The following is a 15951-nucleotide window of genomic DNA, read 5'->3' as shown; positions in this document are numbered from 1 at the left end:
TGAAGTCCGCCCCTTGAGTTGATTGACATTTTATGTTTAGTCCTTATGCCCGGTGCTTGATTCCGATTAATAGTTTATGTTTAATCACTAGCCTGTATGTGTGTGCATATGCGTGCAAAATAGCTATAACTATGTACAAAACAGGCCTGCGCACAAGGACCAAATATAAATTGTTGACCATGTCGGGTACTAATTACTAAATTTTACAAAGCAGTCAAACAAGTGAACAAGATGTTAAGAGTTCCCCAAATAGGCAAGCATAAAATAAGAGTGAATTTATTGTCAGCAAGTTACTTCTTTACGGCAACTAACCTTAGCAATGTCTCTTCCATAGATTGTGCAAACATTCACTCCATTTTCATGCTTTAAGTCCATCATCATGTTTCTCACATAAGCAGCCAGAGATGTTGTATGCCTACAAGGGAATGATAATGTTTAAAGTCATTACAAGTTCACTAGTGCATTAGCACTCAACCACAACAGAACAAATACAAAATGTCTGCTCTGCCCATGAACAGTAATAAGAAGAAACCAGATTTTCAGTTCCTAGTTAATTCAACAGCACATAATTACTTCAAAATAAATCTTAAAGAGAGTAATCAGCAAGTTGTTTTCAGGACAACTTAGATAAATTTTATTGTAGATCAATTATACAACATGAACGGTTATAATGAGTATGATAAATACCAAGTTGTCTCAGCCATTTGAGATCCAGATATATCCATGTTAGGTAGCATGGGAGACTACATATTACAAGATTAATACAAAAGAAAATGAAAATAAATGATGTCAAGGTGATGACTGATGACTTTTTAAGTGAATACAAACAATGTTGATTTGGCTCTGAAAATTAAGATATTTTAAGCATGTTTTAGGTTCCAGTGCATGCTGGCCAGCTCATACTAGCACCAGATGTTGGGTCAGCATGACACCTATTACATCCTCTTTAGACTTTTTACACTAACAATTAGCTTTAGGTCCCTTTTTCTGAAAAAAGGGCTTTGTTTGAGCTAGGCATAACATAGCACAGAAAGTCAGGTGCCAATGACACAAATCCCTCATCTAAAGTCATTTAGTTTCTCCTCAGCCAGCAGTAGAAGTAGAGTGCAGCTGTTGAGGCGCAATTTATTTAGAGTGCCTTGGTCAAGTGAGCCGCCTCAAATAATCATATCTTAAACAATTCTACTTTAAAGTAAGGTTGCCCTCTTGGTTGCTTGAGGCATGACGCTTGGCCTCAACCAACATTTCTGCCTCAAATTGGCTCCATCTCAAACTGACTCTGCGTCAAATTAGCTTCACCTCTAAAGCCTTGTAGAACTCAAGTTGGCCCTAACTCAAATAGGCTTCGCCTCAAATTGGCTTCATCTCTAAAGGTAAATATGGCCCATGTTAGCTATGCCTCTAAAGGAATTCAAATCGGTTCCATCTCTAAATACTGAGATATGCCTCAAAGTTGGCTTCCCCTCTAGGAAACTTAAATTGGTTTTGCCTCTAGAGGATGTACGACTTAAATTTTCTGTCTACGTCGAGGACTCCTAGAGTCTTAGGGGATAAGATAAGTTCGCCACTATGAGATAAATCTGCCTCTTTGAGATAAATCAGCCTCTTAGTAGATAATTGATACATGCTCAATAAGTGATTGCCTCTTTAATCTTCAGCCTGCTTTCTTGACCAAATACAGGATAATCTCACCTCAAGCAGATAAATCTCATTACTCAAATCAAACTATACCATATTCTATCCAGTACCTTTATCCTTATCACTGAACCAGTTCTTATCTATAGAAAGCAAGAGGCCGAAGTGGCAAGGGGATGCGCACAAGGATTTGAAGAAGCAGAGAAGGCCGAAGAGGTGCTCATTGTGCAGAAACAAAAAAAAATGCTGCACATGTACAAAGCTCAAGAAGCACTCGGTGAGCAGGAAGGAAAAAGGCTTGATGGGAATAAAAGCTACAAGTAGGGTTAAAACATCTGGTTGTAAGTTAATTCTTTTAGCGATGCCACTTGATCATGTAATAATGTAAATGATCATGTAATAATGTATAAATAAAAATAGGCACAAATATTTCCTCCTCCTATATTTGTTGTTCTTGTACCATGTTACATCTTTTGAGAATGTTCTGACCTTCTAAACGAAATTACTCCTTGACTAAGAGAAAAAAAGGTAATTAATAATGGCTTTCTAAGAGGCTATTGGGAATGGTTTTCAACATATTAATTCTTAGTTATAAATAACTAAGGGAAGTTTGTGTTCTATAAATTAAAAGCTCCACATATTTCAGACTCGAAATTTTTATTCAGCAGGGTCCTGCAAAAATATCATTTACTGAACTGAAAAAACTACTTAACTTATGTAATTCAAATTTTGTGACACCCTCAAAAGGATCATCTGGAGATTATGAATATTACAAGAATAATGGGGCATCAAATGATGTGCAGCCAAATTGTTAGAGTATTCATGAGATAAATCAACAAATGAACGTCACATTAGGGTGGCCATTTATGGATTTGAGGATAAGCTCCCAAAGATGAGAAAGAAATTGGGACAAAATAGAAGGATTGGAATTCTTGGATCAGGAAGAACCACTAAGGCCACATTCCCCTCATTATCATGATAATAGATTGGAACTAAAAGGTCCATAAAATTTGCAGATGATGGATTCTGAAGAGTTCACTTGATCTGCAACTTCTCCTTTCCCTGGACTCCTCCCCTCATGCCTTTCCAACCGCTCTTACCATATCATCCAGATAACCAAGGCCAATGTTCAAACAAAACTAAAAGTGCAATAGCTCATTATAAGAGAAAATCTGCAAGACATAAGCAATCTAATAGCTGGCAAGACATTCAGTTATTCTTAGAGAATATTGGTTTAAGTATGAGCAGGCTAGGGTACTTTAACAGCATTGAATTGATCTTTTTTGACTTGGTAGGTGAAAGGAATTTGAGCAGCATTATGACACTGTAATTAGAAAATATTTAGAAAACCACAAGAAGATGAGGTAAATAAAAAGCACCTGGCTACATAGATAAGATGCCTCTTTTATACACAACTTTCATGAATCAGGATAAAGAACTATGAGGTTATAGCTTTGATATATACCCCTTATAATCAGGGTACAAAAAATGCAACCTAAACATGCTTGTAAAATAGCTGAATTAATGAACACGGGTATATAGAATGTACCAGATAGATGATAGATAAATAGTGGCATATGTTAATCATGATAACACTGTATGATATAGAATTGTAGGGCAGCTATTCCATTTCCTTGTTTATTAAGCCAATAATGTTTCTGCCTTTCAAAAAAATCATCCCAGACATACTTAGTTGTTAACATACCGAGAAATAGCAGATGTAGTCAATGCATCAATTACGTTGAACCCATGACGAATGGAAGCTATCGCCAAAAATGATAGGGTCCCATCTTCTAGCACTTGTTCAATGTGCTCCCTTCTTTTTATGAAGTCAATATCAGCAATTGAAGCAGATACTGTGCCTGGATAATTAGATATGTGAAACTTAAACTAGAACTTGACTAGAGAACACATGAAGAACAAAAAGTAGTTGATCACTGACCTCCACTAAAATAGGTTTTAGTCAGAATCCTGGCCGCCTCTGTGAAAGCACATTAATGATCAAAAACATAAGAAAGAAACGCTTCTATGTTCCCTTGTTTCTCTAGCATGCAAGATTGCCAACACACCATCATGACAAAATTCCCTGACATGTGTTGTTCTTGTAAAATTGATACTTTAATAGATGAAATAGCCTAATATTATCAATCATTAGAGGGTCACTATGAGTTATAACATGAACCACTACTTGGTGAATTATATGGAGAATTTTGCATATTGAACCCATGCGTAACAAAATATCTGTTAGGGCTAATACCATTCGACATGGAATCCCAATGACATCCATTTACCAATTACTTCAAAAGGACAAGCACAATGGATGTAAATAATAAAAGACTCAGTATTTCCAGCATTTCATATGATTTTTATATGTGATGAACAATATTTCTTTTATTCATTGTCCAGTAGTTTAAAAAAAAAAAAAGAAAAATCTTCTAAAAGCCTGGAGAAGCAACTTATAGCTAGTAATTGGCATCAATCAATCCTGGCCTTTGAATTAGATGCTTTCAAAATTAAGCTAATTTTCTAAACTAATAAAAGAAAATAATAGTCAGCGGCTCAAAAGGTTGGTTATTAGTCCAATTCAGTGATCCATTGTGATAGATTTAAATTACAATCAGTTATATCTATATGGAGGTGAAAATGAGAAATTTATTATTTATTACTTTTTCTCTTTCAATATTTCCTTCAGTCCTTTCTCTTTTTCCATTGTTGTTTTCTTTTCTAATTCCTTGTTTCATGTCTTTTAAAGTCGCAAAAATACAAACAAGTAAAAACACAATATTTCACATTTTTCCGGTAATTTGTAGCATGTACATGATTCCACATGAAATATTTTGCAGCAAGTGAAACAATGGAACTATTAACCTATTGCAACATGACTGTTCTCATATTCTCTTTAATCTCATTGATATCCACTAATATTACCTTGTTATGAACAAGGCAAGGCCTTCAACCATCATAAAAAAGAGAGATTCACTTTTATAGAACATGTGAATTCATCTTTAGGCCAATGCATTACGAAGACTTGGACCAAAAATGGGCACCACGAACCTATCATTACCTCTAACTGAAAAAGGGAAAACTTTTTAATAGCATGACCAGGAATTTATAATTTATAAACGGTAAAAATAAACAAATTTAAAAGATGAATTATTTATGAATTAGAAGAAACCAATTGAGGAGATGCTTTTTAACATGAAGAAAGAAACTACCAACAAAGTGAAATGTAGTTATAAGAGGGACCAAACTATTGAGATAACCAAATTGACAGCATTTTTGTAGGGCATGCACCATAAAATTAATAGCATGATGTGCTAATGTGGTGTTCCATTAGATATCATCTGAAATTCTCAAGAAAGAGCTTGCATACCAGTTCGAACAACAAGAGCACCAAGCCCAGTTGGATAGCCAAATATCTAAACAAAAAAGAAAATGATTACAGCCATTTACATTAAGAAAAGAGATATAAATCCAATACAGTTTAAGGACAGCATATACCTTATAGAAAGAAAAGACAACAAAATCAGCAGGATACCTAGCTAGATCAGGGGGGTCAGTTGCACTTCCTTTTGCCGCATCTACCAAAACCATCCATTGTCCCCTGCATTCAGGGCATGTTTTAGCAATCATGTGTGGTAATTTAGTATTAAGATTCCACTTGCCGCATCTACTCTCAATCACACCCAAATAGCTCTGCAAAGGAATGCGGGACCATCCCAAACCGGACGGTTCCGCCCATTCCGAGCCGTACCGATAGCTTACCGGTACAGTTCCGGCTTTGAAACTGTTCGCTGCCGGAGCCAGAAAAGAAGAGAAAGAGAGAGCAAGCGGGGGAAGGAGAGAGGAGTGGCCGCAGACGCTTGCAGAGGGCTGGGGGGGGGGGGAGGCCATGGGAGTGCGGCGGAGGCCGAGGTCGAGGCCGTGGCCGCATCTTCTGTTTCAAAAGAAACAGGAAACGTGGTCGTAAAAAAAAATTGAAAATTTTTAAGTGAAGTCAACAAATCGCTAAATTCAAATGAAAGAAAGGCACATCAGAAAGACAAGAGTGAGTGTCCAGCCCTGCAGCTGACTTCACTTAAAATTTTTAAATTTTTTTCCGCGGCAGAGTCCCCTTTCGAAAGAAACAGGGGACGCGGCCACGGCCTCGACCTCCGCTAGGGCTGCAAATGGATCGGGTCAGGTCAGATCCTGAGTGACTCCGACCCGACCTAACCTGGTTTCTTATTCGGGTCCTAATTTTGGACCCGGACCCAATCCGGTTGAAGATCGGGTCGAGTTGGGTCCACAGCAGACCCAACGAGTCATTCGAGTCAGGTTGGGTCCATATATAACTTGGTCCCAACCCAAAAAATTTGGGTCTAGTTTGGGTCCGCTTAAACAAAAAAAAGCAACTAAAGTCACATTGTCTGTACTTTCCAACAGGACAAATCACAGTGGGAAACCAACAAGAAACAAGAAGAGAAAATAGAAAAGAATGCAGCTGAAGCAGAGAAAAACAGGAGGGTACCCCTTAAAGCCACGAGTCATCTAAGGCAGTAATAGACTTCTCTCATACGCAAGCCAAAGGCCAATGGTCCAATGGAGCAAACCCTGCAGTAACAAGAGTCCAGGACAAACAAAACCATGCTCATGCAAGATGGCAGTGTCATGCATAAAGATATAAGATAGTATGTGCACTTTTAGGTGCTATAAATAACTTTGTAACAAGAGCCAACCACTATTATTTCATCGCAAATGGCTACCCTAAGCCTTTGTTTCTCCCTCTTGAAATATTAAAATATTTTGCTTAGGATTTTTTCTGCAACAAAATCAATATACAGATCACTCAGGTCGGGTCGGGTCTCAATTCAGTAAACCCAGACCTGACCTGAAATTAGAACAGGTCCAATTTTAGGACCCGACCTAGCCTCGCAGGTCCTCCAATTCGGGTCTGGGTCGGGTCTAACCAGGTCGGGTCAGGTCGGGTCACGGGTAAACCTGATCCATTTGCAGACTTAGTCTCCGCCGCCCCCCCGCAGCCCTCCGCAGGCATCCGCGGCCGCTCCATCTCCCTCCCTCCCCTGCTCGCTCTCTCTCTCTCTCTTTTTCTTCTCCGGCTTCGGCTGGTTCTCTCTCGAAATGGGCTCGGTACCGAACCGGTACCAGGCGTCGACCAGTATGACATCCGGTCCCGGTTCGGCAATCCTTGATCTCTGCATATGATTACCAAAACGCATAAAATTGTAGCTAGCACAACATAAGTTGTGCATGCACCCAGCATAACACTAATAAAAATGTATGGATATATTGAATTATATTTGCATCCATATCAAATACTGTCACATACCACAACTTGTTGGATAAGGCTATGATCCATGTCATATACTTAATTGTCCTATTATTAAACAATTAAAAAAGATTTCAAATATATCCAAAACAAGGTCGGTGGAACCGTCCCGAACCGCCCAGTTCGGAGCATCTCAAGCCGTACAGGGGTCCGGCTGCGGCCTTCGCCGGCCTTCTTCTCTCTCCCTCCCTCTCCCCCTTCTCTCTCTCTTTCTCTCCCACAATCTCCTGTGTCGGTACAGGCACGATGCGGGCCCATACCGATTCGTGTCGTCGGACAACTAGTACGGTGCCCAGTACCGGTACAGCAGATCATGTTCCAAAGCAAGCTATGCTGAACCGACTGGTGGCCGACCAGTGGTACCAGTTCGGTTCAGTCCAAACCAGTACTGAACCAATCCGGTGGCCGACCGGTACCGATTCAGTTCAGTCCGAACCAGTATTGAACCAGTCCGGTAGCCGACCGGTATCGGTTCAGTTCAGTCCGAACCAGTATTGAACCAGTCCGGTCGGCATGGTATGCTGTACCGGTCGGTACAGGTCGGTATCAGGCGTACCGTAACCGTACCGATGGGTACCGGTATCGGTACGCCAATGTCGGTAAGTCTGGCGTACCGCATACCGTACCGTACCGACACTCGGTATGTCTATACTAGTGCGGCACCGGTACGGGGTTCGGTACCGGTACGGCGAACCTTGCCGATCAGCGCCTATCGGTACCGGTTCGGCGATCCTTGGTAAAATGCAACATAGACCCACTTAACTAACATAGAATCATGGTCTGCCGTACCGGTCCGACCTGGGACCGGTACCGGATCAGCATGGAATCCGGTACCGGTAGTTTATTGTTGAAGGACCGGTACGGGACCGGTTCGGACCGGTACGGGACCGGTTCGGACCGGTACGGGACCGGTTCGGACCGGTACGGGACCGGTTCGGACCGGTACGGACCGGTACCGGTACGCCGACCGGTACCGGTACGGCGGACCTTGCATAGAATCCTCGTGTTCTAAGACTGATTAAACAGACAATAGGGGTAAGTTAACCACCAGCTTCTATCTTTTTACCCTTTAATATGACACCTCCTCCCAAGTCAAAAAATGTTCATACCAGAAAAAGAAAAAAATATCAAATGTCCATTTTTCAATTTTCTTTTTGTCTCCTCCTTTAGTTGTCCCTTCCCTTAATTCTTCTCTTTTTCTATCCTTTGAGATGGTCATATTCCCTTTGCCAAACTCACTCTTAAACATATTCAAATGCCTCTCTCTCTCTCCTATCCTCTAGTTGTTTCACTCGTTTCTTCTTCCCCAACAACTTCTTGCCCTTTTATTGATTACTTCCATCTCATCTTAAGTTCCCTTTTGGCCATGGCTTCCGACTCCAAGGAGTTTCCTTGCACTTCTAGATTTGGGCAGAAAAGTTCAACTATTGTGCTTGTTTCCTTCCCCTATTGTATCATCCAAAAAAAAAAAATAAAAGACATATGATTACATGAAAGGCCTTCTCACAAAAGAATCTAATGTGCTTGAGACAGAAATCTATGCATTTATAGTGGGTATCTGATAAGCAATATAATTTAGGCTATTCATATAGGCTCCAAATACTGAGAAGAAGTGAAAAGCATATTGCACAAAGAAATTGAAACTTACCCTTGTGAGCCTTCAAAAATTTTTTGAGCATCATCCTTGATAACCTTAACCAAGTCAAGGCAAAATTTCTGACCAGAGAAATTGCACTCCGAAGGGAACGCAAACAAATTATATGCATTATCTACAACAAAAAGCATTCAAGAAAATAGACAGGTCAGAGATACTCAGCTTATTCGACAAAATATCCTAAGACGAAACAATAATAACATATCTTACAAGGGGCATGTCCTGAAGCAGATCTATCTTTATGTAATCATCACAGATAAGGCAAATAGCTAATCATGATAGCATCAGATCATTAACAAGTCATGCATCTAATACATGTAGAATTGTACCTTTGTCCATATATTGAACATTAAAAATTTTAACCACATTTGCTGCATTTCAGTCCATGTAAACATGTTAAATCAACTGTTTGCTGATCAAGGTTTTAAAGCCCGGAAAAATGCAATGGTATACTTGCATAAATACTACTACCAGCACATAGCAAAATGAATAAGTACTCACATATCATTTATTTGTTGTTTCATAGGAAGTAGTCTGTAATGGAGATGTATTCTGGATATTGCAAAATCAGACATCTTTATTTTTTAATACAAGATTTATGTGGGCTACAAGTATTGTCATAGATACAATGCACTTTTCTTTTGATAGTATATATCCCAAAATTCCCTTTTTCATACAGGAAACAAGATTTATCATAGTTCACAGAAATATCTAACCATATTAAAATTCGTGCAGTTATGACATGGCATTGCAGTTTTTGGATTTATTTATAACATCCTTTTTGAGATGGATAAGAAGGTAAACAAACAGCAACAACTTAACTTATTGAGCAAGATATAGATGATTAGCTTAGTGAACCAACAACTATATTACATGGCCTATGAAATATATATTTGATTTCAAGATGTGCAATTTTTATATTCTAGCTAATTTCTAGAATATCTGCAGAACTTTTCCATTTAAAGTAGGTTTGAATCATATATGCTTTTGTAGGAAATAAGCAATGAATCTTTTCTATGCCTTTTTCAAATTTGAGTTAAGCACAAAATCAGTTTGAGCAGCCACATTAAATGCAAAGATTAAAAAAGTGAAAATCAAGAAATAGATTAATTATTAACTTTGAGGGACTATTGTTGAAATTGATTACATAGCTAACTAGGGAAAGCAAGACTATTACTCAAAAGGGAATAAATCATAATAAATATAAGAAAGAAGATCTTGATGCTTGCAGGAGTATGAAAGAAGACAAAAGAACAATGACGAAAAAAGATACAAAAGAAGTGAAGAGAAAGGGCCCAAAAGCTTATAGCCAATGCAGCCTCATCCATTTGGCCTAATTATGCAAGTCTATGTGGATACGAGAATTATCCCTCAAATTGGAGTCTCGATATGCCCAGCACTCAAGTATGGAACAATACTAAACTACTGATGATGCCCAATTCATTAAGGACGATTCTTCAACCATGCTTGCTTGTAGTTTAACATAATTGTCATTTGGTAAGTTAAGCTTTGCCTCATAAAAATTACGTACTGAAGAAGCTGAGGTCATCATGCGGTTCAATTGTTCATCGGCAACTTATTTCTGTTTGGCCTGTGTTGGAAGCACCCACCATTTTGCTTATTTCTGAAGTCCTAAACTGACTTGCTGACAACTCGATCTCCAACCTACAAAAGTTCACTAAATGAACCTGCCCACATTGCTGTGTGCTGATCAACACATTGGTGTGGGTAAAGTGCAGACAAAGGAGATGAATCAAGTCACTCTTCAAGCCATGAAAGTAAGTAGAGCACAATAGAGAACATTTTGGGAAGTAGATTAATGCTTGCAATGTCAACCTTGTTTATTCACAATCAGGTCTTCAATGCATAAAGTCTCCCATAGGTATTAAGCAGATCATCCACAAAAGAAAATAGTTGATTTCAGAACAACTGAGCCATAAATAATCTTAACTCTTAAAACGAATTTTACATATACACTCATCTACTAGGCTCCGCTATACAACTTTGTGTAAATTTTAACAAATAAAAACGATAATTCTTTAAAAATAAGTACCTCAAATTGCTCATGGGTTACATATTTTTCCCAAAACCACTCCAAAATTTCCTACTATTTCTGTTACACTTACTATTTACGGTTAATTCTTATTCAGGTCATACAAATTGCCAAACTCGAGGTATATCATTACAACCATTAAGATTCATGGATAGAATTTAAAGGTGAACGCACATCAAATAATAAGATCCTACAAGCAATTTATCCCCCAACAGTGTTGGAATCCAGAATTGCAGCATTTGATATCAATCTTTAGATAGTCACTGATCAAATAAATGATAATTTAGAGAAATAAGATTTGCTACTAAAGAACTTTGCAAAAGCAATATACCTGACAGTTTGCCAATCATACCATCTTGTGGAAATTTAGCTTCGGCTCTTCTCTGCACTGAGTGTTTTAGGATCCGAACTGAAGATTCATTAGTTCCTTCTTGTCGACCATGAAGTTTAACATCTTCAATATCAACAGCAAGAGCAGTTGCCCCCCTATCAAGAGCATATCTGCAATATAAGGATAAACTAAAGCACAGAGCCACCAAGCTCAAAGAACAGGCAACACAATAAAAGTTTGCAATCAAATAATATACATTTATGCAATGCAAGATCACTCTTTTCCTACATGCAACTCTTTAAATCTGCTGAACAACTGGGAGTTGAGATATTTTTTTTGCAACTAAAGCACAGAGCCACCAGGCTCAAAGAACATGAAACACAAATAAAGTTTTTGCAACCTGATAATATAATCTTATTCTGCAATGCAACATCACTCTTTTCCTGTATGCAACAAAATCTAATTCAAATCTGCGGAACATCTGGGTGTTGAGATTTTTTTTCATTTGTGACTAGTAATAAAATTCATAAAACCTCCCAGGGTTTTAAAACTTATAACATACTGTTAATGCCATATAGCAAGATGTACTATCATACTGGAAGTTCTTAGCATGTATCTTATGTATTAAATGATATCAAGCCCTCAAGTTTTTGTAGCAAGAACTATGTACACCAGATAAGATCATCATGGGAGTTGGCGAAAAAAATATTTCCCCTTTCAGTTGAAAGCCATATACATTCCCTCTTCCTCCTAGGAGAAGGTTTCCTGGACTTGATTTCTGAACCATTTGCTTTTATGTTTCAATTATTTTCAGGTTTAGTCATATAATTATGCAAGATATAATCTCCTCATGATGGCAGGATACTCTCTAATCCCAAGGACACTGTTGTGATTTTCCATGGTGTACATGTAACAGCTTTCTCTACTCCAAGGAAATCCTTCCCCAACAAGTTTCAGAGCCGCTGTTGCCCCAGAAGTAAATATGCATACGTAGTTCTTCGGAGATGCATTAAAATAGTTAAGGACCTGGGAAGAGCAAATTTACATCACTGCCATGAAAAACGGGAAGAAAAGTCTAATTAAACTCAAATGTTTACATGGATATAAAACTACATAAAATCGACATGGTTAAATGATACATAAAATGCAGCAAAAGTCCTTGAATGGAAGGCCAAAAGAAATTGCATACAAGATTATAAACATAGATACTTTGTTTGGAAACAACATTTTAAATAGATCATAAATTTTCAATTGGCAACTGATTGGATTTATCCTCACAATTAATTCAATTGTTTTGCCTCAGAAATAGAACTGCAAGTTGATTAGGTTGAGTTGTTTTAGACCAGAACCAATCTGAATTAACCTGTCCCAATCAAAGCTGCAGTAAATTGGAAAGTCTAAGATTGAAAAAACGGAACAAGTTCACGATCTTGGATCATGTGAAACTCAATCATAACCCAGACCAATGCAAAACCAGAAATATATGCAATTATGTAAACCAATCTATATAATTTCATTAGGGTTTCTATTTGGGTAATTATTGACTTTATTTGACCTGAAGAACCTAATGAATCATTCAAATAAATCTGGATCTAAACTTTTAGCCTGACTCAGATATGGATCAAGCTAGGTCATGCCAAATCCCAATTCAATCCTATCCACTTGCAGTTCTATTTAGACGCCAAAGACAAATACAACCCATCTCTCAATAACGAATCATAATTAAATAAAATGATTTTAATGGACCAACCATTCAGATGTACTCCATATTTAATAAAGGTATCCGATAAGTGCAACTTCTAGTGAACCGGTTTTTAGTGGGCCAATAATTCAGATGTATTCCATATCCAAGAATAAAGGTAATCCAATAAAAGCAATTTCTAGTAAATCTTCAGTTAAGTGTACATGTAAGGGTAGCATGATCACTTGAGTGAGCAGACATGGACAACCCCCACAGTGCCATTAATAACCACTCTTCGATGCATGTGTGTCAACCAGAGAACAATAGGTTTGGAGTTAACTCATACAGAAGCATCAAATCAGACAAACTCATTTTGCACATTTATTGTATTCTTCCAGTCAACTGAGAAATTGAATGCTAGAGTTTTGTAGATATAATCTTTATCGGAAGAAAGACCTGTTAACCACCCAAAATTAGTCCACAGGTTTTGAAATCCAAGCCCATTTACAATGACCTAAAACATTAATGGATACTTCAGATAAACAACACTTTCCTAATTTCCTTTTAGGAGCAGTCAACAAAGATTCAAAGTTACATATTAGGATGATAAGTTGTTCTTGTAATACTTCTAGGTTCTCATTACCACCTTGGTGCAGGAGACATACTTATACCTCTTACTTCTCTGCTATATATTCACAGGAAACAGCAGCAAGCGAAAATCCTCTCGCTCTGGCAATAGATTGGCATTAAGCTCATGCCCACTTATCAATGCATGCTAAATGCTAAAGAAAAATTCAATCATCATTGGCTCAATAATGTCTCTTTTGATTTAAGACCTTAGCTTTCAGAAGAAGAAGATGATTCAAAAGCTACAAATACATGCTGCTACATCCTCACCGAAATTTTTACAATTGTTGAGGGACACAGCAACATTCCATCCAACAATCAAATTGCACTCCAGCAGTGTTACCATTCCATTCATAAACAAAGTTCAACTAACAGTATGAAAAATGGGAAATGTTTCATACCTGCTGGCGTGCTGCACTAATGATGTCAGAGGTGGCCATGCTGGAATCATTCAGGCTATCTAAACCACCAAGTTAAAGAACCCAAAGCTTAAAAAATTTACATAATAGAGTGATATTTGAACTGTTAACAATTAAATCAACAAAAAGTCCCATTTTTAGCAAAATTTCAAATAACTTAACTCAAACCCATCATGATTATTTCTAATTCTGAAAGAAACAATATGCTCATTAACCCATGAATATATTATGAGTAATTACAGAAGGAAAAATAACAACTTCCCCAACACAAGTTTGTCATATAAGCATACACAACCAAAAATTTCAGTTTTTGAGGGATCTCCAAGTAGTTAACGCCCATCAACAGGGTCCACAGTTTTGATACGGGTATTGTATTGGTACCTGACCAGTATGCTATGATACTAAATCATATACCATACCGACAGTCAGTACAAAAATATGAACTTTTTATTTTTTTATTTTTGAGGATTATCTTAAGATTTATGGATGCTTAAAAGTACTACAGTGTACTTTTCAAAGTACTCAACTAAATTGAATTTTGTGCCTTCGCTGTATATTATAAGTTACATAAAATTGTTGCTAAGAGTTATTTGTCTAATCTATTCTCCCCTCAATATTGTTCAGTGATAGACTCTTCCCTTGAAAGTGCAAATATTTTATCCATATAAGAAAATAAATTAGATATATTTATTTGAGTCTAAACACCACTAAGAGCTTATAGGTGTTGGCAGAGGGACAAGTAGCGATAGATACCATTGGATATAAGAGATCAAATAGAGGACAGTGAATTGTGAATTTGGAATTAAAAATTAAATAATGTTTCTGCTATTGCAAATACTTTGGAAAGATTGTAATTAATGTTTGATAATATAGTCTTTTTAAATAATATTATCGCATTTTATGCAGTGTATAATATAAAGTACTCATCGACGTGGGAAAGAAGTTGAATAGGGAAAGAATGGATAAAAAGAAGAAAACAAAAAAGAAAGGAAGAAAAAAAAGAAGAAAAGGAAGGAAAGAAATGAAGAAAAAGAGAAGAAAATGAAAGAAAGGAAGCAAGAAAAGAAAAATAAAAGGAAAGAACAATGAAAATGAAAGAAGAAAATAAAGAAAATAAAGAAGAAAAATGAGGGAAAGAAGAAAGGAAAGAAGAAAGGTAGGGAGGAAGAAGAAGGAGAAAAGCAAAGAAATGAAGGGAAAAAGAAGAAAAATAAAGTACGAAAGGAAGTGAAGAACAAAAGACAAAAGAGAAAGAAATAATAGAAGGGAGAAGAAAAATAAAGAAATTCTAGCAAAAACAAAGAAAAATAAAGAAAGGAAGAAAAGAAAGAAAAATAAAAGAAAGAAAAGAAAGAAGGAAAAAAAGGAAGAAAAAACAAAAAAATTAAGGCCCCTGATCATCCCGCACTGACCAAACGGTTCGGCCGTTTTGGCCCGGTTTGGATTCTTTATCGAGCCCAACCCGTTACTGTGCTGGTTTGGATCGGTTCAGGCACACCATCAAAGCGGAAAGAAAGATTATAATAAAAGAATTCGTCTCCTGGATACGAGGGTTTCCGTAGACATTGGAGGTAAGGTCTTTGACCACAGCTTCCATCTGGGCTTCGGAGTACAGCGCGGCACCCGCATGGTCCAGGTAAACAAGCCCTGAAATCATTCCAAAAGAAGAGCACCAAGCTCTGAATTGATGAGATAAAGAAACACGAATCTTTGATGTTGAAAACAAGATCCAATTTTAGAGAAAAAGATCGGAGAGAAAGCGCGAGAGAGAGGGAATCGGGACCTTGGAGCCTCTTGAACTCGGAAGCGCGGATCTCATCGATGTTCTTGGGCGCGTTGGGGTATCCGTAGTCTTCCCCAAATCGCCTCAGGAATTCCTCCTTCGATCGCTCCATTTCTCCAAAACTCTCTTTTTGGTTCGCGTTCGGGCCCCGTCTTGAAGTACGCCTGAGCCGCGGGAGAAAAGAACGCGGCTCAGGCCGCTATAAGATGGATAAACTCGACCGGCGTTTGCCGCATAACCCATATATGCGGAAAATTTACCGCATATAACAACCATGAGGCATTGTACCGCATAGAACTTATATGCATAATTGCACCGCATAAAACGTATATGCGGGCATTGAACCCATTCAACCTCTATGCCGCCGTTGCGTCGCATTAAACATCTATGCAGGCACTGTACATATAAAAACTTCGATACGGCGTTGCACAGCATAAAA

The 15951-nt window shown here is 37.8% G+C and overlaps 1 protein-coding gene across 8 annotated transcripts in view; it reads right to left on the bottom strand.

Annotated features, from left to right (window-relative positions):
- ABA3 (molybdenum cofactor sulfurase (LOS5) (ABA3)) overlaps nucleotides 1-15718 on the bottom strand; it is a 53383-nt gene extending 37665 nt beyond the window's left edge. For 4 of the 8 annotated variants that reach the window (XM_008812902.5, XM_008812904.5, XM_088708308.1 and 1 more), the window contains exons 1-11: nucleotides 15513-15718; nucleotides 15278-15376; nucleotides 13712-13770; nucleotides 11868-12028; nucleotides 11003-11172; nucleotides 8613-8733; nucleotides 5137-5239; nucleotides 5009-5054; nucleotides 3578-3616; nucleotides 3341-3497; nucleotides 313-415 (exon numbers count right to left, since the gene is read on the bottom strand). In XM_008812902.5, coding sequence (XP_008811124.3) covers nucleotides 313-415; nucleotides 3341-3497; nucleotides 3578-3616; nucleotides 5009-5054; nucleotides 5137-5239; nucleotides 8613-8733; nucleotides 11003-11172; nucleotides 11868-12028; nucleotides 13712-13770; nucleotides 15278-15376; nucleotides 15513-15624 — 1170 coding nt within the window. In that variant the 5' untranslated portion in view covers nucleotides 15625-15718. The remainder of the gene's footprint in view (nucleotides 1-312; nucleotides 416-3340; nucleotides 3498-3577; nucleotides 3617-5008; nucleotides 5055-5136; nucleotides 5240-8612; nucleotides 8734-11002; nucleotides 11173-11867; nucleotides 12029-13711; nucleotides 13771-15277; nucleotides 15377-15512) is intronic. The other 4 variants (XM_026810504.3, XM_088708310.1, XM_008812906.5 and 1 more) reach the window with 3 other exon arrangements.
- Nucleotides 15719-15951: the final 233 nt, after the last annotated feature.

This window comes from Phoenix dactylifera, chromosome 12 (genome assembly GCF_051530095.1).
Source record: "Phoenix dactylifera cultivar Ajwa chromosome 12, Ajwa_hap1_PhDact_Kaust_v1.1, whole genome shotgun sequence".
NCBI classification, from domain to species: Eukaryota; Viridiplantae; Streptophyta; class Magnoliopsida; order Arecales; family Arecaceae; genus Phoenix; species Phoenix dactylifera.
The sequence above is the reverse complement of the archived record's forward strand: the minus strand, read 5'-3'. Positions and strand labels throughout refer to the sequence as shown.